The 23,857-nt window shown below is 38.4% G+C and overlaps 1 protein-coding gene across 1 annotated transcript in view; it reads right to left on the bottom strand.

The window, feature by feature from the left end:
- The window catches only part of slc4a3 (solute carrier family 4 member 3), a 73,109-nt gene that overhangs the window by 20,316 nt on the left and 28,936 nt on the right, over window positions 1–23,857 (bottom strand). Inside the window, exons 6-12 of the mRNA XM_075479018.1 lie at window positions 11,656–11,801; window positions 10,427–10,607; window positions 10,000–10,135; window positions 4,311–4,494; window positions 3,396–3,501; window positions 2,969–3,153; window positions 1,801–2,020 (exon numbers count right to left, since the gene is read on the bottom strand). Coding sequence (XP_075335133.1) covers window positions 1,801–2,020; window positions 2,969–3,153; window positions 3,396–3,501; window positions 4,311–4,494; window positions 10,000–10,135; window positions 10,427–10,607; window positions 11,656–11,801 — 1,158 coding nt within the window. The remainder of the gene's footprint in view (window positions 1–1,800; window positions 2,021–2,968; window positions 3,154–3,395; window positions 3,502–4,310; window positions 4,495–9,999; window positions 10,136–10,426; window positions 10,608–11,655; window positions 11,802–23,857) is intronic.

Consider the following 23,857-nt stretch of genomic DNA (forward strand, 5'->3'; position numbering starts at 1 on the left):
AAACCTTTTAATAGTTATTATGCTATGGGAGGAAGTCCCCCCTTTTTTTTGTCTGCACGACTGGAACCACAGATTATTATCAGAGTTCATAAAACTGGTGACACGAGTGTACAGTGAGTGGTCTGAACAAGAAAAATGTACGGTGATGGGTTGAACACAGGAATGCAATACTGACAGCTGCTATAACAAAAACGACCTAATAAAACACAGACTCAATAAAAGGTTACCCTCATAAACAACAGTTCTTAAATGAGCTTTTAAAGAAATTAAACAAAATACAAATTGTTTGACAGCTAGAAAAGCCTTTACGCAACAAAGAAATCTATTTGAATTAATCTACCACATATCTGGCTGTTCCCTCACATCAAAATTCTTATCTGTGGTGCAAAGACAGCCACACAAAAAAATATTATACATATGTTGTCTTTTGTACGGAAGCCCAGAGCGGACGTGGTACGCATAAACTTTTTTCTGATGGTTTTCTCGAGATAACGAGTTAATTTACAGATGGTTTTCGAGGGCACTTTTTCTCCCCAGTCCGCCCCTGTTTATACGTGTATTTCTGGCAAAGATGTACCCATTTTTACCCCCCTTTCATTGAAAACTGAATAAAGTAGCCTATGAATCAAACATGGAATGTGGAGCATTTGTGTAACAATTCTGCTTGTGAGAATGCACAAAGCAAATCCCGCTGGTGTGACGAGCATTTCAAGAATGGAATCAGGTTTAACACACACCAATCATGCCGTTATCGTTTTCTCGAGATAACACGTTATTTATCTCGTTATCTCACATCATTCGGTAACCATGGAGACGGCCTGGTCCCCTCAGCTGGTCACTGATGAAGTTGACTATATCAGCAGGATCACTTAGGTGTAAACGCCTATAGAGCCAGCCGTCTCCTTAAATGATGCAGGCTGATATGAAAGTTATCTCTACAAGACAAACAAATTGCAATTTCAGCCTGTGTTAGACCTCGACAGCAGTAAAATCTGATGCGTTGATCTATGTCGGGTTCTCCAAAATCTGACATTTTCAGCTTGAGTCCGTTCTTGGAGAGGCTTTAAGAACACTGAGAAACTGATCATGAGCATTCAAGAAAATATAGTCATCTCGTGATCTTGAAAACCATCGGTAAATTAACTCGTTAACCAACACTAACAAAGGAGACCTCACTTGTCCCTTGTGGGGCTGAGCCAGAGAAAACACGTGGAATGAATGAAGTTTGGTTGAATTCACACAATGAAGGTGCCACCTTCTGAAGTGTAACTGTTTTCATTTCTGCTACAGAAAGAGCAGGATGAGCAGCTGAACATAAGCGTCACAAGCACATGACATTTTAAAAATCTTTAGTGCTCCAAAGTACCTACATTTTGCAAAAATACTACCTCCCAGATAGGGACTTTCTAGGTGGTAAAGTCTTTCCCCGATAATTTCTTTAGTCCTGAGACCAAAGACCATGAATATGTTGAGGTTCCTGCTGCTTAACTTCAGTTATAAAGTCCAATTAGAGATAATTCAAACTGTTTGGTTGGAGAAATGAAGATATCTTCATTTCAATGATAAAGCATTCTATCTAAACGGTTGACAGTTCTTTTCATAGGAAAAGATGGTTATTTTAGCACAAAATCTTTTTTCTGAACATACATTATCTTAAGAAGATAATCTAATTCATGAATCCGCTAAATATAGAATGATGTTTTTCATTTCTGAATTCAAGTTGTAAAAGTAGGAAGAAAAATGAATGAAAAATGAAGAATTATTCTTATCTTTTAGGCCCTATAGGATTTGACAGCGTACCTTTATTGTCCGGCTCCACTCCATAAATGGATTGGTGCCTCTTGCCTTCTCTCTCTTTTCTTTTGCGCAACAACTGCTTCTGGAAGTCGGCCACTGTCTTCAGGAGATCTTTGCCCTCCACGTTAGAGGGTGGAATCACGATGCTGCAGTCCAAGAATTCGTTGATACCATTCAGGAGGTCCTGCCTGTCGTCAGCAAAGTAGGCCACCTCGTGGAAGTTCTACAGTAAAAGAGAACTGGTTGTCAGCAGTAGAATCATAAAGACAGTCCGTGCAAGCTAAAGAGACAAACATTAAGAAATTATTATCATGACGGCTCCAATTCTAACTTTCACTTTTTTGTTTGTTCTTTTCTACATTGTTTTTATTGCAATTTTCATTTCCATACAACAAACGGTGTCTATAAAACTAGACACAAAACAAACAAACATGACAGCTCTTACATAGAGATGAACATACAGCACGATACAAAAGGTGGTGAATCAGTCTTATAGTACACGAATATCGTTCAAGTCCACAGCAGTCCTTTTAATAGGGTGGAGGAAAGGTCTGGACCGATATAGTCCAAAAACAGGCGCCATACTCTGTAGAACTGATCTACACTGTGATGTATGACGTTAGTAAGAAATTCCAGAGGTATCAGTTCAAAAATTATTTTGCGCCAGCCACAGACAGAAGGAGCCTTGTCACTGACCCACTGCAAAAGAATATTTTTCCTAGCCGCAAACGTTAGAATATTATTCAATCTTTTGTTAGCTGCCGTTTTCAAATGGTCACTTGGAAGACCCAAAATCAGGGACATGGAGTCCATGTCCACACTGATATGAAAAATTCTCTCCATTTCACTTACAATTTCAACCCAATATCTTTGAAGTTTATGACAAGACCAGAAACAATGCGTTAACGTTCCCACATCAGTTTTACACTTGAGACACAGAGGGGAGAGAGAGCGGTGAGGGGAAATGTGTAATCTGTGCAGAATCTTAAGTTCTATAGCTCTTGTCTGAGTGCAAATTGAGATCTTTTTTGCAAGACTTTCACTTTTTAAGAGGAAGGAATCCTCAGTTCTGGCCTGTCCTCTTTGCAAGAATATTAATCTCATTAAGTGATAACAACCTGTCGGGCTTCTTCTTTGTGACCGACTTCAGAGGCATACATTTTATATCTACCTTTTCAGACATGAGAGTGGCGAAGGAGCGTCCGATCTCATGGTAATCCACATTGGACTGACTGGGGCCGAGCAGAACAAAGAGAAATCGAACAGGAACGGGGATCTCGAGCACCGACTCCAGGAGGACCGCCTCGCTCAGCCTGACGAAGGCCATGGCAGGCTGCTCCAGAAATTCAACACAGCCTTAAATACGAGAAAAGAAGAAAAGCATACTCAGCATATGACATGTTTTAGCACAACACAGAGAAGTAGGTACAATTAGTTGTGAGCATGACATAATTATGAAGATCTTCTCGTGCTTGAATTGAATCATTTCATATGAGGGATGGGCCTACTGGAAAATGTCCAATAAGTGTTTACAAAAACACAGAAGTAAAGAAAATATACAACCCCTCTAATTGATCTCCTTTGTCTCTCAAGCTTACCGACTAAAACGATGACAGCTTCTGCGTCTTTGGGAATCTTGGCGAGCAGTTTCAAGGACGTGGCTGCAGCTGGATGGCTCTCCGGAGACACAGGGTGGAGAGATTTCTTGGAGGAAGAATAGTGTAAAGATTACCCACTTTACTGTCCCGACCAGCGTGTTGTTACACCATAACTGTGCGTGAGAGCGGTTATGTGAATTTGCTCTGGGAACTGTGGGAGTAAGTGTATCAACAGTCCTATTCTAATATCCCTGTACAGTTCCTTTTAAACCAAACATCTGCGTAACTGGTTCTTATTGCTCAAAAATACTTTATTTTATTTTTTATAGGCTGGTTTAAATTTGCCAACATTTGAAGCTTTGGGGAACATTAATTCTTCACATTTAACATATCAGGAAGCTTTAACTCGAAGCACCTGTTGGCTGACTGGGAACATAATTCAACACATGTGGCAAAGGGAGGCCTGCTGTCTTTGACTTGAAGAACAACCTACATGACTTCTGACCTCATGGACTGTGTTTCAAAGAACAATGCGAGAGCCACTAGCCTTACATCAAGAGTTTTGAGTAATCAGAGCTAAATCTCTGCTTACTGCTCAGTGATTCTTAAATCTTAATGCAAACCATAAACGAGAACAAGACGGTACAGTGTTGCTTTTATCCCGATCCATTTAGATTGCCGAGTTCAATTTTTGTGGTGCTTTCATGTCAAAACTAGTTCATCCCCATCTTGGGCTTTGTCATAACAAAGAGTCTGTTCCCTGCATGCAGCATTTAAGCTATGCCAAAGCCTTTCATCACTCCAATCCCATATTTTTCTCAGGTTTGTGTCAGGAGCTTCTCGAATCATAAACGGGACGGTCTACATTCTACATTCTATTCTACTTTTATAATGATAAAAAATGAGGAATCTTACAAAGAGGCTGACAAACACATCTTGTTTAGGGTCGTACACCGGCCCTTTGTTATCGTGATGCTCGTCAGGCTCCTCAGCCACCACTGGCAGACTTGTGTCCTGGACATGGTTGTGATTGAAGCTGCCGTGAAGACTGGCCGATGATTGGTGGCGGTGAAAGCGATGCTTCAGGTCACTTGGATGGCTATGTAAGATAAGCAGAAAGACAAAACTAGCTTAAAGCAGCAGTAAGCAGAAAAGTACGGCCCAAGCCGATGGGAATGACATTTTCTATCACAGTTTATGAACCAAAGCAGCATGAGCGCAATTCAAATTGGGATTGGTTTAATGGCAGATCAAGAGTTCGGTTTTCTTTAGAACACAAAACTTCAAAGTCATGGCAGCACTGCAGAAAACCTTTCTTTTTCCTTTTACCCAAACCAAAATAGGTGCTAGTTTGTTGAGTAGAAATTGGTATCTGTCTATCCAATACAATTCAATGAAGTGAAATAAAATTGAATTAAATTCCATTTATGTGCCAAATCACAAAAGTCATCTTAGAGTGCCTGAAAGAGAAAGTAAACAAACCTGAAATCCCAGGTAACGCCAGTAGAACAGGTTGATAAAAGTCACCTTTTAGAAGAAAATATCACTCTATTTTCCGTCATTGATAATCACAACATGAAGTGTATCCATGAACATTAAATATAGTGCAGTAAGATATACATCTGTATATTGGAAACATTGGTATGATTGCCTCCTAAAAGATTAGGAATGTTTTTATTATTATTATTATTATTGTTTTTATGAATGTTCTTTTTTGTGTACTTTTATTATTGATTGTTTTTCTATGTGATCTGGACTACGAGTCTTGAATGAAATCTATCATGACCAAGTATAACATTTCGATCTCAACTTGAAAATAAACATCAAATGCTCTGCGGCTCTACGGCTTGTCACAAACATTAAAATTCATTTTTAAAGCTAACAGAAAGTTAAGAGAAAAGCCTCAGCAGCACCACGGTTTTCCAAATGTGACGTTTGCACAAGAACATCAATAGAACAGAGGCTATTCTGTGTAGATTTATGTTCTGATCTTTAGTGCATGCGAGTGCATTTCATTCCCTCATGAAGAAAAGTATTTAGTGTGTCCCCCTAGCCAAGTTTTTCAGCAGTTTCATTACATCATTGTTAAGTCCACCGGTGACATCACCCCGCTCATGAGGTCCACATGGTCCTGTAAGACTGTGCATTAAATTGGAAGCGACAGGGCCCTGAGACAAAAGAACGAGGTGTCACACTGCAGTGAATTGTGCTCAAAACGTCTCCGAAGGATCCTTAAATGGTTTGAGGAAGAGATGAGCTAAGTTTTAGCAGCAGCCTAATGTGTTTCTTTCCACGTCGTAAATCTGATCTCTCCGGCTGGTGATGATCCTAATGACATTGTTTTTTTCCCCTGTGGAAAAAGCCTTGTGACATGCTGGGAATTTATGTGGAAAGGCAAAAAAAAAGATGGAATGAACACAGGACTGCCAGCTGAGAAGAATGTATGCTGGCCTGGTTCTTTTACATGCATCTGTTGTGTGGCTCTGTGAGCATGTTTGGAGAATCCATCGCCTGCTTATCAGGTTTTAGTGAAGTAATATTTTGTGATTTGCTGTTTTCCACTGGCCTATAACAAACAGCATCAGAGTTCAGGCCAGGTTGCGTTTGTTGATTAAATGTGGATCCTATTTAGAGGGGAATTTTTTACTTTTAAGCTAATATTGATCAAAATAGTTTATAATTCCACATACAATTTATGAATCCATCTGCCAAGTAAGAATGTGATTTAATCTGCAGTCCGGAAACAGCTCAAATAAAATTTGGATTTATTTTGAGCAGGTGTGTGTTGTTTGTAATCCTTCTTTGCTGACAAATTTCCTTCCTGTGAGTGCAACAGTTCTGTAAAAGATGTCAGCATGCAACGTAGCTCCAGATTGTTATTTTCCTTTAGTAGCAGTGTTGGTCATACCTGAAAAGTATAGGAGCACCAGAAACAGATTTTATAGCATACTAATACATAAATAATTTCAAAGTAATAAACAGTTCACAAAAATTCTAATTTATCTGAAAGGAAAACACCACAGAACGGAGTAACACTAATGTATGAGGAAAAAGCATTAAGTTAAATCTTTTTTTTTTCTTTTTACGTAGTTTCATGAATAAAACCCTGAATAAAACCATGAATTTATTCCTTTAAAGTTAAACAGCATCTTGGAATTCCCATGGGCGAAACTGCCAGATTATTACCGAAACATTTATCAGTAATCTTTTAAGAGGGAATGAACATTACTGATATCAGTTTCATGTTGAATGATTAATTGGATCCACTTAGTTACAATCACCAATGAGCTCAACATGTTGTTGTTTTTTCCAGCAAAGTAATTATGACCCAAGAATGTGGTGAAAAGCTTCATTCCTTTGCAGTTGGATGTCAGATTTACTGTTGTTTCCTGTCTTTAAAATACAGCATGCAGACGTGTAACAGTTCAAGTGTTTAACAAATATTGCGCCACAAAAGCAGTAGCCTACATGAAATGCATGACAACCTTTAATTGCAAAACCTTATAAACTCTGCATCTCAGAAGGAATGGGTTTTTCCTGTTTTCCACAACTTATCCCCATCATCAATTTGGGACATCATGAAAGAGGAGACTTTAAATGATCTTTTGAAAAAATTAATCAACAGTTCAAAGTCTTTGAGCTTAAAGGCTGAGCGATATAGCCGCAACAGTAGGCTGATCATCGACCTGACAAAGGTAAATATCAATTGGTGCAGCTTTGTTCCCGACCAAATTTTTTATAATAATGACAGGCTGTTATGAAAGAAAAACCAACAGAAGGCATATTTCTAAGTTACATGGCATTACCTGATTTCACACTGCCCCAAAAAAGCAGTATGGAGCGCTGGGCTAACATACTTCCAATTAAAAAAGAGCTAATAGTGGATAGTCTACCTATCTCATCCCATTCAGTTGATTCAGTTTGGAATGTTGGAAAGTTATTAGCATAAAGTGCATAATTTCTAATTAGTAATAAGCAGAAATTGGAAGTGAGGGTATGAGGAATATTAGTTCTGGAATCAATTTAAACTTTTGTCTGCATGTTGTGAGAGTCCAAATCCTGTGGCAATGCACTCAGTGTCAATCGCTGTTCTAGCAGAAAAGTTAAAAGATCACCAAAGTCGTGTTTTAGAATATGTACAGTCTTTCATTGTAAGGCACACAATGGTGGTGCTAACAGAAAATTCACAGGGCACTTCAGTCGCCAGGAACCTTAAATGTCATTACTTACACAGCATGATATATTCACTGGAGTTCTGACATGGATCGTCATTTCTCTGGTAATTCAATGTGACAGTCACCATTTAGTTAACTCGTTATGTAACTAAAAAAAGAGCTAGAATTCACTATGTGTCCATTGGCCATGTCAGGTCAGTTTAGCTGGAACGTCAATGCAAATGCCAATCAATAAATGCAGAGTGCTATTGTGTAGGTCAAATTCACATGTCTGTGTTTCGCTTACTTTATATCTATTAGCGCACGGGATCTCATTAAACTGTTCCATCAGGCGTTTGGTAAAACCTTCACTGAAACGTATCTTTAACAGAGAGAGATTGTAGTTTGTTATGCCTCGTTAGACTTGGAATATGACACTTTTGATGACCATTTGCTTCTCTTGTCCATTCACCGGCACTTCCACTGGTTTGACATCACAGCCAATAATTTCCATCAACCCAAATGACCTAGATTTCAGTAGCAGCTGATTTGCTAAGCTGCAAACAACCTGCTCACGCAGAAACAACAAAGCACCAAAGACTCAAACGCTAAACTGACAACTGATAATTTTGGTGCAAAACACTAAACCTTTGACATGAAGACACTCAACAGCTTGACATTTCTTTCAGATTCCTTTCATCCCAAATTAAATCAAATAAATTAACATTTGCATGGCTCAAAGAAGCTGACTTTTTATTCTGCTTTTAAGATAGCCAGGTGTTATATTTTATCAATATCTTGTGTAGTTATCGGACTTAAACAAAGACTATTTTGTCTGAAATAAGAATAAATCAGCCAGGAAAATGCATTTAAAAAGAAACATTCGTGACTAAGGCACAGATCAAAAGTCCAGGAAGGTTCAAATGATGAAGGATAAAACTTAGTGCAGCTACAGCTCAGTCTTGACACTTGAAACTCAGTCAGAGGGAAGGGGAAGTGCCCCAGTTCATTGTTAAATGTCACTTTTTGGAAATCCCCTACTCAGTAGTCCTAAATTAATCTTTTGTGAACATTCTCCATTAAAAGATAGTGATATGAAAGGTAGTGATATGAAAGGCTTGGATTTCAACCATTTAGGATAAACATGTAAATACATCTTCATGAACACAACAGTAAACAGATCAAAGGTCTATTAATTTTAATAAATAAAGAAAATACCAAACCTGAGATCGTATTTTGAAATGATTGGTCAGTGTACACAATTTGATGTACTGAAGAATATTAACTTATATTTCCATCATCTCTCACTTGATAGAATGAGACATCAAGAACAATAAAATCACTGCTTACGGTAAAATGGAAAATCTTCTAAATGGAAAATCACCTGTTTCTAACAAATGAAAGGTGATGAAAGGTGATTTTACCTAGAAAATGACAAGGACCCATTCTGTATTACAACTACAACGATTAAAATTTTTAATCTAATTAATCACATGATTTCCGTGATTAATCGCGATTAATCGCATTTGTACGCAAAATCCAAAAATGAATTGAAAAGTAGTGTATAGCTTTTAGCATTTAGCTTTATTTTAAATGTGCTGCCATATGAATGAAAGTGTCACATTTGTTGTGCAAACACACTTTTAACATCAGCATCTTTGTGTAGTTTTTATGTAGAAGCCTCGCTCCACTGTCTGTTTCCTTTAATGACTTGCTGCCATCAGTTGTGTGTTTTGCCTGTAAGTGATATTTTAGACTGGAACTACTACGCTGAGAAGACAATTCAACTTGGCAGTGTTTACAGATGACTTTGGTTCTGTCGACTCCACCGTCTGGAAGAACTTTAAAATGAAAATGGCCGAGTAAAAGTTCCGTACCCTTCTCCATGTTTGGTGAATCCATCAATTACTTTCTTTTCCGGTTCCGCAGCAGGCGACAACAGACTTTTACAAAATAAAAGCCTGTGAGCAACAGACTTTTACAATAATAAAATAAATAATAAAACAGGGGGGGTCCGTGGCGTAGTGGGTTGAGCAGGCGCCCCATGTACAAGAGGTTATCCTTGCTGCAGCTGGCCCTGGTTCGTTAATGCACGATAAAATATTTATCTGCGTTAAGCAATTAACGAGTTTACGCGATAATAACGAGTTAACTCGCCCAGCCCTAATTACAACACAACTGTGCTCTCTAAACAAAATGCAGCATAAATAATTTCTGTTAAAAGAAAACACAGGCGGGCGGGCGCTGGCGTAGTGGGTTAAGCAGCCGCCCCATGTACAGAGGCTATGGTCCTACTGGCCCTGGTTCGAGTCCCGCACCGGACGGCCCTTTGCTGCGTGTCGTTCCCCCTCTCTCTGCCCCCTGCTTTCTCTCTCTCTGAACGGCCCTATCCATTAAAGGCATAAAAAAGATATTTAAAAGAAAATACAGGTGTTAGCATGCATACTGACCTGTGTTTTAGAAGGAGAGCTCGCAGAACACTGGGTCTGTCCTCTGCTTTGATCTGATCAGAGATAATCATTGTCTCCACTACCAAATGGGCGATGCCAGGCAGAGTGTTCTGCTCAAGGTCCAAAAGTACGGCACCTAAAGAAAGGAATGTAATATAAAACAAGCAAAGAAAATGCCTGCTCAGACTGGATCATCTTAAATGACTGTCCTACTATGTACTGAGTAGTCCAGTGTTTGGCTCAGAGATAATAAGGAGAAATTATTTTAAAGCCGAATTTATAACACTGTTGTCAAATGAGCAAACAAGTTTAGCGTTTGTCTGTTTCATGTTTATTCTTAGGAGTTTTTATTTCTCCTGAAACACCAAAAGCATTAGAGTGCTAAAGAAGGGATCTGGCTTGATGCATGGATGCAGAAACATTTTACCATGTGTGATGGTGCGGCGAAGCTCCAGCAAGCTGCGGAACGAGAGTGACGCCACATGAGGTTTGCCCCAGCGCTCCGTCTCTTCCTCCACATCCTCCTCAAACTTGATCCAGCGAGCCCGTTCCTTCCAGCGCATTTCATGGTCTTTCTCCACAATCAGCTCATTCAACTCAACAAAAAGCTAAAGATGAAGCATGAAAGGGAATCAGCACCAAGGCACAGCTTTACATTTCATGCTGTGTATAAAGACATCTATGAAGTTATCGATGGTGTATGTTCAATTCTAAGATTCCTAAGGGAAGCTTTAAACATCCACCATAAGTACCTAAACTGGTTACCTTAACAGTGTAATCGGTTTCCCTCTTTTTGTTTTTCTTTTCACGAAAAAACATACTTTACAGGCAGAAAAAATCATCAGAGACAAAGTCTTGGCCAACTAATGAAAAAACAGTGATTTGGAGGGACAAAAAAACTCTTAATTCTCAGATCAATGCAAAATTGTTGACCAAAACTTAGTTTTAGTTGAATCTGCAGTACACAATATTCCATATTAGCAGTTGTCGTATGAGAGGCGATCAACACACACTAACTAGACACCCAACAAGATCCTTCTCTTAGCTCTGCTGGTAATAGTAGCCTACTAAATCGTGTTGTTTTGGTTTTATAGTCCCAGTCTACACTTTAGGCTATGTTTAATTCATAATTCCAAATGATCTTATTTAGACAAAAAAAAAAAAAAGTTTGAATGTACAATAACTGCGTAGCAAATGATTGCTAATAGACAAAGTTAGCAACTAGCTAGGAAGCATATTGAAGCAGTTAGACACTAAAGTATATTTTGATAATATTGGCTTTAAATTCATTGTTTTATGTTTTACCAAAGACACGACTCCAAGTAATTATAAAATCATCATATTACTCTTGGTTGTGCTAATACACAAACAAAGTGTGCTAAAGTGGTATTACTAATCATAAGTAGTGCTTTAAAGGTAATTAGTGTTTTTTAAAAGATTTTTTTTTTTATTGAGCCAGGAAAAGCTTCATTAAGATTAAAAATCTCTTTTTCGAGAGTGTCCTGGCCAAGACACCAGCATAGAGATAAAAATGTACAATGAGACATGTCAACCTAATTTTATAACTTTAACCACCTCCAGTATTTCAGGTATGTGTTTACATAAATGGTCCAAACATAATCTTGACAAGTCAAATGCAGCCACTCTTATGCAAACCTCATGAGTTTTCTTATCAGCTGCCCTCTTCTTCTTCTTCAGGCTGCACAACGGTATGGCGCTGTTGCTGGCTCGTGTCAACAGACACCTGGATGACTTCTTCACCAGGTGGCGTCGTACCCCGGGGTTGTCCTCAAATCTATGACCTGAATAGCCACAATTATTTCACGTCAATTGGTTAAAGATCAACATTGCTAAGTCAAGATGAACATGAAAAAAGTTGGGACTCTGTATAAGAATCAAAAGCACTTGACAAATAATTGAAACCTTGTCATTAATTCAAGTAGCACATAAACCAAAATCCAATGTTCAAACCAACAACTTTTAATTTTGTTGTTGTTGTTTAAAGAAGAATTTAAAAGTAATGATAGGAAGAAATCACTGTTCCACTAATTCAGTCAAAAAAAAAAAGATTAGGTACTGGCACAACCTCATTAAATATGAGTTAAGGTGAAGTGAAGTTGTGTTTCTTTTTTTAAATCTTCATTATGCCTCCTCCGGGTTACAGTTGAGAAAGGACCATCAACTAGTTATTAGCAAACAGATCGAAAGATGATGATATGGGTGAGATGTGTTAGAGCATATAATGAGTAACTTGCACATGTGCGAAGATACTATTAATGCTGAACAATATTTTGCGGTTTTCAAAGAAAATTCTTTCAAAGAAGGCCTTGCACGTTTCAGCAATTTGATAACAAACCACACTCTGCCTTTAATTTCTTTTTGTATGACTGGTATTACAGTCAATATCAGCGTACTTCTTCAAAATGTTAACTTCTCAGTTTCAACATCTAAATTTCATGTACTTTTATTTCAATTTAATACACTTTTAACTAATTTGCAAATCATCACATGGCTTTTTATTTGGCATACATTACACTTGGCACCCAATTAGGTACATTGTGTGAACAGAAGCCTAACATGCTCTTTTAGGGACTACGAACCCATCACAGATTCTCTATGATAGAAACTCAATCAACTCAATAAAACTGATATGCCTCATTAAATTTTATAGCAGGCCGAAAAACTTCCAGTGACAGAGGTGAAATTCCACATGGATGAAGGACATTCTTCTGGGAGTTTAAGACAAGGGCAATAGTCATTCCAAAATTAGATTATTAAAAATGTTAATAATAAGAATAATTTGACCTGCAAATACTTATTAAATTTCAGATAATAATGCAATCATATGCTATGTAAGCACTGGAATTTTTGGGTAGTAAGGAAGACAAAAGCACCTGTGAGGCAATATGTTTAGAGCATATGCCTGCTTTGAGGTTATAGTCATAATGAGGCAGATAGGTAGAATATTTGATAACATTTATGCAAATAGGTTTGACCCATTTTCAATGGAAATAGACTTTTTTTTTCTTTCACATCTGTCAACATGTATTTTCAGCAGATTTAATTTGAAATGATCAAGCTTTAACCAGCAAGGCTAAAATAAATTAGACGGTAAAGTTACAGAGTGTGGGGTTGGTCAAAGAGTGGCATGTGATTATGCATGTGGATAAACTGCGGTAAGTGTTTTTTTTATTAAGTATTAAAGTTGTACAGTAAGGCCAACTTTTGTGTGTATTTCTGATTTAGATAGGGCAATTTTCTCAGTTGTTATCTCTTCTTCTTACATTTCTGGATGTATCTCTGCTTCACTGTTCAAACGAGGGGGTAGAGGGAATAGGAGATGTCTTTCAAATCGTATCAAAGACTCAGTTTCTGACCTACCGGTTGAACATCAGAGCAGAGATCCTATACAATACAGAGATCCTATACACAACCAGAAGTAGGCAACATCATCCCTCTTGTCACGCAGCTACCATAGAGCTATTTAGGATCTGCAACAGCTTGTGTTTCCTAGCAAGTAAGCTAGCAAGTTAAGCACCCCCACAAAAAAGAAACTCCTTTTCTGTGATAAAGCAGAACGTATTTCTACATTTATGATTGCTTTACACAGTTTTACTCCTTCATATGGAGCCCTGTGTGTGAGTAGTATTAATGAAAGTATTTTTAACCATGCTCTGTAACTGCTGACTTTTTAGAATAGAATAGAAAAATACTTTATTCATCCCCCCATGGGGGAAATTCAAATTAGTCAAGTAGCTCAAAAAAATTATTAGTATTTACAATGATTGTATATTAACAATAATAATACAAATTCGAATAAAAATACTACTACTAACTAATAATAATAATAATAATAAAATAAATTACTAAAAAATAAAAATAATAATTATCATAAAATAATGATCATTTCTTTAACATTTCTTTTCTCGTGTGCATGAAATCTGCACGATATCTTTGAACTTATCTGGACTGTTGCTTGTTTTTAAATTCATTTAAATTATTTTATTTGTTTCTCTTTATATTCTTTTATGTATTTTTAATGCTACTTACGCACTTTGAATTGTTTTGTACATGAAATGTGCTATATAAATAAATTTGATTTGATTTGATTTTGATTTGATCACCGCAATCTGATAAGACTCTTGTGGCATGAATTTGGGGATTTTTAGTCTTTCACTGTAGATCAGTAACTCAGTTTATCCAACAGTAACTGCCATGCTTGCACTGGAGGGCACCCATACCTCCTTGAATTGCTTTGCTGTTGCATGAAAGTTTTACCCAAAAGAAAACCACTTATTATGGATTCTTTGGCCCATCTCCATGAAAATGATGGCAGCAGCTTACGACTGGCCTTGACTGTTACTTGAGTAAGAGACAAATCCACAGACACATTTAATTTCAGATTAATGCAAAAAATATAAAAGATGAATTCCTAATGATCAGAAGTCACAAGGGAATATGCTTGTACAATTCATTTTGTTGATTGTCTTAGTGAATGGCAGAAGCTATGAAATGAAAAAGAACATTTTAAGAGTAGATTCATTTACATGGTCTCCCCAAGTGTGTCTGCGACTATGATCAACAGGAATCTAAGCCCATCGTCATTTTTTGTAATTTTATGAAACTTAGTCTTAATGCAAAATTAAGCTGGGTGCCCAGGTGATGCCCTGCCTCACTGAGACAACCAGGTTTGACTTTATTCATTCAATATAATAGACGTGTAGAATACCAGGAACTAAATATCACTGTAGAAAAGAAGATACGATATTTTCATGCAAAATGCCATACAAGCCATTTGTCACAAACTTGTTTTTGTTTGTTTTTTTATAACATGGGTAATATGTTCTGTCACTTTACATCTTCTTTTAAATAGTTTACTCCTTAATTTTAGTCAAGAACACAAGCACACAGGATGTGTTTTTGTTCTCACGTAGTATCACAATTGATTGATGCAATACGTCAAATTCACAGGTATCAATTTAACTTTAAATGTGTCATCTTTAACTATCCATATAGTCTAAAAGAATGCTGGTTACTTCTACTTATATGTACTAAGAATCTCTGATCTGTTGTTTAAAACCACATTTATAAAGTCTGCAAAAAAGCTTTTACTTGTACTTGGACTATAATAAATACATTTTCTATCATTATTTCTTCTTTATGTCATTTCACCAATGAGAAACTTGTTTTTTTGTTTTCTGATTCTAAATCACTGCTCTTTTGTACTTTTTTTTCACCTCCCTATTATTTTTCTTTTGAAAAACAAGCTCCTGAAGCTAAGGTTGCAAGTTTTCTATGTGTGCTTGCATGTTGTGTATTTTAGTGTTATACTTTGTATAATCCTGTTTCCTTTTATTGTCCTTGTTAGATGCTTTTCTGGACCCCTTTGGAAATGAGATGATTTATCCAGAGATATATATTGAATTTCCAACAATATACCTTCTACGTGGGACCCCTCACTTTGAAATAATGTTTTTTTTTTTTACCTTTGCACATTCAATAACAGAAACAAAGAAAGACTTAGTGTTTTTCCATACACTTTTAGGGATGAGGTAAAATGCAGAAATTGAGGTTGACAAATCTTACATTAATCACTGAGAATAAAATCCTTCTCTATAGGATTGAGAAAATAAAATATTTTGTCTTTCCTACTCAATGATTCAATTAGTTTGTAGTATGCAAGGACCAAAGCACTGTAAATCTGATCTGTGTTTTTCTCCTGATACACATTTTACCTCTTTTACAAAAGTCTAGTCTAAATTCCCTACCACAAACTATTTCATGATAGATACTTCTAAAGATGAGCTGTTTATATACAGGGAGCGACAAGGCATTAACAGCCTATTTTTAAAATTCAGGATCTACTGTGATTGATTGACACCATTCATTGGGCACAACTGGTGCCCCCAATAAAAGGGGCATTGGTGTCTATACGATACTTCATACATCCTAATGATAAAAATGTATTATTGCTCAGGCGCAAGACAAAACTTTGTCAGTTTTGGAGTTACCTTTTGAGTATTTCCAACCTGAGTGTTGTGATCTGTTATTCATTGTGAACATCTTTACTGAAATGAGTTTGTGTAACTTCAGTGAAAGTGAGATGAATAAGCTTTAACAAGCCATCGACTAAACTGTATGCTACAAGCTGAGGCTGGACTTTGGCAAAATGGAGCTTGGTGCTAAAATCATGAACGCACTAACTTAGACATAGTGGCGATGCTAACGTGCTGTTATTTACCATTACTTAGCAATCACAGTTTTGTACCAGTTCAATTAGTGGTAGTTGATTCATTTAATAGTTTAATTTCATATTTGATCATTTCATAATTAAATTCTTTAAAGCTGCCGTCGGCAGGTTTTCAAAATTCCGAGTCTAAAGTTGGAAAATTCGAACTGATACAACTTTCAGGTCCCTCCCCCAACCTCTAACAAGCTCTGAATCGCCCCCCAAACCCCTCCCCCTCTGTGGACGAGGTTGTGAACGTGAGTTCACACCAGTGTGAGCGCACACAAGCTGGGGCAGACACACGCTCAGCAGCGTGTGCACAAGCTGTGATTGACAGGTAGGATTCCTCCACCCTAACTTGATTGGTTAAAAACAGCCGGGAGTGCTCGGTTTTTGCAAGCATAATTATAGGCTTCAGAGGGAGCTACAGATTTCGTTATTTTTCCTAAACAGCCTATTTAATATTCTACTTCCAGAATCCCATGACAGTTCAAGCTAATATGACTAAAAAAAAGTTGCCGACCGCAGCTTTAATTTGTTCAGGTGTACTTCGGGTTCGGGGGGGTAATTTGTAACACCGCAGTATTGACAGCCAAACTACAGGGGGCGCTAAGCAGCTGCTAACACCGCAGAGTTAATTATTTTTTAAAAATGATAATAATAAAGATATTTTTTTCATGATTCTTAATAAACCAGCTCAATAAAAACAATGGTATTCAATATTTGGATGTTGAATACATCACATCTAGAATTCCCTTGCCCCGTTGGTCACCAGTAGCACGTGGCTCTGGACACCTGAGGTGCGCTTTTCCTTCTTTTCCCCCATTCACCACAGAAAGCCGTTGTCATTGCTAGATGGGCTCCCAGCAGTTTAACTGTACTTTGAGGCTTTGCTATCCAATGGACACGGCACTCCCGGTGGCCTTCTCCAAAGTCATAATGAACTTGACACTATTGTTTGTATTGAGGCTGAGGGCAGGGTTCCCATTCCAAAACTCAATGTCTTGGCCCAAACCACCCCTCAGAACTATAAACTCATCTCAGTGCGACAGTGTTGCTCTGGCTGTCGCTTCCCCCACGCCAGAGAGTTTGAATACCAAACTCGAGTTTCTTGTTAATTTCCATCTAAAACACCATCCTAAAAAGGACATTTGATTGATTAAGAGCTGTGTTTTGTTAGGTTGAGGTGGTTATCTTTTGTTCTTAAAAACTTCAACATTCATCCACATTGCTGTCACATCGCAGGCTAACCACTTATTTTTCTTTGCCATATTAGTCATTGGGGGACTAATATTTCATGTGTCCAAATAGAGATAAGGAAGCAGAGCCACACATTGTTTGTCAATGAAATATCTTTCCGCTCTAGCTGTATCTGAGCCCAAAGCCAAATGGATGACAATAGATCGATACAAAAGTAGGAAATGGCATCAGTGGAGCCCCATGTCAATTCACTCAATACCGTGGACAGTTTTGTTATGTGCGTGGCCATGAATGAGCTGTACATGTATGAAGCTGACAGGAGTCGGTGATAACAAGTGAGATCCCATCCATTGATCATCCATGCAAACATAGAATAAGATTATTTTCCCCTTGTGTTGCAATCGTGTCAGAACCTTGAAAGTATGGCATAACTGTTACTGCTGTAAAACATGCATGAATTAAAGCTCCTCACTGAACAAACAGGAAGGAAATTCTACCCAGCAAGAGAATAATTCCCCCCAGTAAAACAAATAAAAAACAAGAAACACAACTTACGGATGGATTCGAGTGGTGACCCCAGCTGGGTATGAATTGACTCAAGCAAGTCATAATCATCAAAATCCAGAACGAACTCTTCAAAGTCCTCAAACCCATCCACATTTGAAATTGAGCTGCGGGGCTCATATTGGCGCTGCATTGGGGTGCCGAGGCCTTTCTGGATGCTGCAGCGACGATCTGCTTCATGGTTCCCAACCAACTTCCTCTCTGAAGACCCATGTCCTTGGTTCTCCTGTTCCACAATGTCTGTCATCTCAACAGCCAGATCCTCCTCTTATCCACCTCTCTCCAAATGGACACACTGCTCATCCAGGGCTTCCAACTCTTGGAGGCCGTTGCTCTCCTTTGGATCACTGTCCTGAACAGTCTTGGCTCACTATCCTCTTCCTTTTGATTGTGCAGAAGCAGGTAATGATCTAATGCAACTCATAAGTTGCAAATAGGCAATGTAGGGATGCTAACTACTGAGAAATTGTTACATCAAAATATAGAAAAGATAAATTGTGGATATTCTGAAAGAATTTCGTCAGGAAAATATCCACCCTCAAACCCAAAAGTATGAACAACAGAAAAAAAAATATCCTCAATTTATAAAAGCTTCTTTGCACTTCATCCAAATAAAATACAAAATTGGAGTTAAATCCTTAGGCAGAAGCCCAGCTGCTGGAGCCCTGAGCAGAGACATACATAAATGATTACATTTGTCTTAGCTGCAACTTTAAAAGGAATTATTGATAAGGGATGATGTACGATCATGGGACATGTTTGTCTGCTGAATGTTTGCTCCGCCCTGTTTTAATGATGTCCACATTCCATCGATCTTTGCAGCTGTTGGAAAAGTAAGGTAGAGTGGACAGGAACCGGAAAGTTTATGCTCTTTGTATCCATTTTGCATGCACATCGCCAATCGTGTGATGTGCTGGAGGCACAGGTTGAGCTCTAAAGCTTGGTGTCTAAACTGAAAACACACATATACACATGACAAGAATGCAGGATAAAACAGACACTAAATAAATACAATCATCTAAAATAACATCCAACTGAGAAAACAGAAGAAGGCCTATCTGCCCTGGTTCTCTGCTCAGAGGATATTTCCTGGAGCTAATTACCAGTTAATTCTGCACCAAAACTGCCCCTGTGTCTCCATGGAAACCATGCATCCCCTAAGGTGTTGTGGACAGTGTCAACAACAGGTGCACCAACATGAGTGCGATGCTTGAAATTTGTTTGTGTCTCACTATTGCATTTTTCTTTGCCTACATATATGTACATGAATAAAGCATTTTCTATTATATTCTATTCTATGAGTGAATATATTGGACCTATTCATATGGAACAACTGTCACAGGTTGGTCTCCTTCGTTATGACTCTGGTCTGCAGTGTAGATCCAGTCTGCTGTTCTATTTCCTTTTTCTTCTCTGGGAGTCAAAAGAGTGGAGTTTACGCACCAGTATTACTTAGTTAATGGAGCTACAATTGGTAATTGTATTTGAATAGACGATACAGGATGACTGTGATACTATCCTCACTTGGATTTGATCTGTTAATGAAGACCACAAGAAAAGTTCCTTTTATTCCTGCTATGTCAGAGTGAACAACATCGACAAGCCATCCAGCCATCCATCCGTTTCCTATACCCGCTTAATCCAACTCAGGGTCGTGGGGAGGGCCTGGAGCCTATCCCAGCTCTCATTGGGTGAGAGGCAGGGTACGCCCCGGACAGGTCGCCAGCACATCAAAGAACAACAAGCCAATAGCTGAAAATGATTCATACACTGCCAGTTTCTACAGGAGAGTCCTGTTGAAAGTCAGATCACACGGTCTGCTTTTAAAACATCAGTACAGCACAGAGTTTTGTTTCTTACTCATAGAAACAACACTTTATGGAGATATATTTGCACTGAATCCCCAAGCTATGCTGAACTGTATAATATAACAAAGTGATGGACATTACTTTGAATCAACAGATAGGATTTTAGAAAAGCACATTTATTATGCTCATTGTGTCTGTTCAAAGTACAAATGACCAGAATTGAGCAGGAAAAAAAAATCAGATGTCTGTCAATGTGAAGCACCACCGGCTACAAATCCAATGCCCCGTTTTCTGTTACCAGATGGGTCCTAAACAGTCAATGATTACTCTGCTCTGGTAAAGCAGGAAAGGCCAGAGGCAGGGTCGCTTTTGAAGGGGAATCGACTGCAACCTCTGTTAATTAAGGCCCCCTGATGCTGGAAGAGAAAGCCATCTCTGGCCACAAAATCATTTGATTCCCAATCTGATTCTCATCTTCTCTGCCTTTCTTTTTAAATGCTTTATTCTTTCTGTTTAGGCCATCCTAAACTTTAGAGTATGATTGACTTCTACTGTAGATGATATAATGCAATACTTATGGTAGTTATCTAGCATGACAAGGTCTGTTAGCACTAGTACTGTTAGTGAGGAATTATTTTTGAAGAGGAACAAAATTTGAGGACCTGAGCTAAGTGTTGTTGCAATTTTTGCACTCAACTGCAGTGAACCTTAGACTGAAGTTAGTTGTAATCAATGTTAAGATAAATAGCAGTTGGAATGTCACAACATGATCTAACAACTGAGTATGTAGACACTAAGGTAAAGGAAAAAATCAAATCAAAGGAGTTTTTTATACTGTAGGTGCAACATGCACGTGATGGACCAAAAGATCATGTGTAAGGATTTTGAGTCGATGCTGCAATTGTTTCTGGCCTGTAACTTTGGTGCTATTTTGTTGGAAGCTTGCTCTAAACAGTGGAAGTGAGAGCCACAAGTTGTGTGGGTAGGTTTCATGAGGCAGAATGCGTGGGAGGTTCACAGTGGCATATCATATCATTGGCAGAAATACTTGTCAGGGATCACCTGCAGTGCAGCAAAGAAGTAAAAAGAAAACACACTGTCTAGGTTGATCAAAATTTCAAAGGATCTCAAAGAAGATTTGTGTCTATGGTAACCAAAAATGAATAACCTGGAATTGTTGGCAAAAAAAATGCACCATATGACAGCCATGTTTTTTCTGTTTTTAATCTTATAGTTGCTGATCACGTATGTTGTCTTGATTCACAGGTAAGCCTATTCCATGTCAGATGAAGGACTTGAGTACAAAAGAATGTGAAAATATTGGAAATATTGGAAAATTGTTCTGACTTCTTGGGTTTCAGATGATAGGCATGGCAGAAAGTGTAGCAGCAGTTTTTACATTCCAAAGAGGGTACTGAACCTTTCTAAAAAAAAAAATTTGAATTTAAAGCAATACTATGTGACTTCTCAAAAAGCCCATTATGGAGCTCCCCCTACAGGCTTGGAGGTAATGTACGGTTAAGACACTGTCGTAAATCTCTTTCTCTTCCTTGCTTCATTTCTTCGGTGCCTCTGCCATGATGATCGTACTGACAATGTTGCGCTAGCTTAGCCTTATACCTGGGAGCGTGAGAGGGGTCTATTTGTTTTTGCGGTAGGTGTGCCAGAAAGCAAGTCGAAGTACTTCCGCCCAGCTCCCGGGCCGTCCAGCAAAGTTACATAGCGCAGTTATTCCAACTCAGACCCCCGAAGGGCATAGGAGACAGGCCAATCGTAAAATTAAAACTCGTTCTAGCTGCACAATTTTTTTTTCAAACTGTTATTTTAAGGTAGAAATGTTACATAGTATCGCTTTAAGCCTTCAAATCAAATTACAGATGAAGACATCAAGTGACCGGGACTTGAGTGAGAAATTGAGTGTCTCAAACTATAGCCACCCAATGACACCAAAACTCAGATTCCATTTCTTATTCTTTATTTATAGAACATTTTCAGTTGTAATAAAGAGGAGAAATGATGAAAGGAGAAGTTAAAACAAAATTATCTCCTGAGAACTTGGATATTATTTTTAAATTATGGCAACTGACCTGTGGAACGAGCAAGTAAAGATGTACCCTAACCCTACGTCGCATGTAGCGTCGTTTTTATTTTCAGACGTAAAAAAGCCCCACACGTGACTACTCTTACGCTCAGCAATTCTCAACCCATCAAACTGTCGTGCGTCTGTGTGTCTGAAGAAGGGGCGCATTGATACAGCCGTAGTTCATGCCAACCGGCGGAGAATAGGTGTTGGCGAAATAACTATGTACTGCATTGAAAAAGTACCTGTCAACACAAAATTACAGCAGATTTGTGAAAAGTATCGATCCTTTTACAAATCTGCTCTAATTTCATCTAAAATGGACATCTTTGGGAGTAATAATGCAGAGTCTGAAGATAGAACTGTGTATGTTCATGATCAGAGTGCAGATGTAGCTAAAGTAAAACGGAAAAACTTGTATCAGTTGTTATCAAGTAGGCCAGATAGAGAACTGATGCAGCACAGTAGGTAGATGATATACACTGCGTAAAGATACAATAATTAAAAGCAGCACGCATACAATACAAAAGGTTTCACGAATAAATTAGACGATCACCAACTCTGACAGTCTTTTCAATGACCCTTAACACCATGACCTTCAAAGTATTTGGACAATCATGTCCCATTCACAAAAACTATAATGCAACCGCATAATCCCCATTCCTTGTCTTAAATGCATTTTGTGGTCAGCATCTCTGTCTCTGAGCCTTCTCTTCATATGTCCTGGCATCCACAAGGGCACTCCATTCTGTAAATTACACGTGTGGTTTTTCTAAGCTTTTTGTAGCCTGGTTGTTTTTTGTTTTTTTTTTTAACACAGGGAAGGTACCACCTTGTCTTTCGTGCACACGACAGTGAAAACAAGGGTGGTGACTGCATAGCATTCGTTCAATTGGCTCTGCATAAATTAGACCAATTTGGAATTGAAATGATTAGATTTGACTGGATTATGACTGGATTAGAAAGAATTGGATTCTAATTGGCCTCAATTTGGCTGTATCTTTTGAAGTGCCTTGAGATAACATTATATAAATAAAACTGAATTGAACTGAATTGAATTGAGTTGATGAATCCGTCTGAATCTTAAAGTTTTGCTCGATAATAGTTCTTATCTTATGCCGGAGAGCCTCATGGCGCAAGTCAAAGCTCCAGGTTCATTATGAGACTTACAAAGAAAAGCTATGTGTGTTCAACCAGACTTTGCGTAGAACAAGGGAGAGTTATTTTTCTGAAATCATCAAAAACTGCAGTAACAACTCTCATGTCCTGTTTGCTACAGTAAACAGATTAACAAACCCTCCAGTTTCTCTGCCTTTAGAACTCATTTCTACATCCAAGTGTAATGAGTTTGCAATATTCTTTAATGACAAAGTTCAAGGCATTACAAATGCAATAATTTCCACAACACAAACAACTACTCTGCAGCCAGCTGGACACCTAGAGCTGACACATTTCACACCTGTTACTGACAAAACAGTGCAAGAGATCACCTGCAGTCTGAGTTCATCAACGTGCTGCCTTGATGAGTTGCCCACTAGATTCCTAAAGTCTGTGCTGAGCAGTTTGTTACCACAACTCGCTCATCTAGTCAACATCTCACTCCAGACTGTAACATTTCCAAAGGCCTTAAAAAACGCTGTTATTAAGCCTCTTCTAAAGAAGAGCAATCTTGATGCCACAGTCCTGAACAGCTACCGGCCCATATCAAACCTGCCATTCTTAGGCAAGGTCCTAGAAAAAGTTGTATACCAACAGTTTAGTGACTTTCTCCTGTCTAACAATGCTTTTGATACTTTCCAATCAGGCTTTAGGCCCCACCACAGCACTGACGGTAGGCGTCCACTATTCCGGCACGTCAAGCCGTATCCAACGCATTCAATTCATTTTCAATGAAATCCGGCCGATCGTTGTCGCCGTGCTCGCAAAGCATGCTGGGATTCCGGCACGGCGAGCGGCGGACCTGCGGCACGTCAAAAA

Source organism: Odontesthes bonariensis, chromosome 12, assembly GCF_027942865.1.
Source record: "Odontesthes bonariensis isolate fOdoBon6 chromosome 12, fOdoBon6.hap1, whole genome shotgun sequence".
In the NCBI taxonomy this organism is placed as follows: domain Eukaryota; kingdom Metazoa; phylum Chordata; class Actinopteri; order Atheriniformes; family Atherinopsidae; genus Odontesthes; species Odontesthes bonariensis.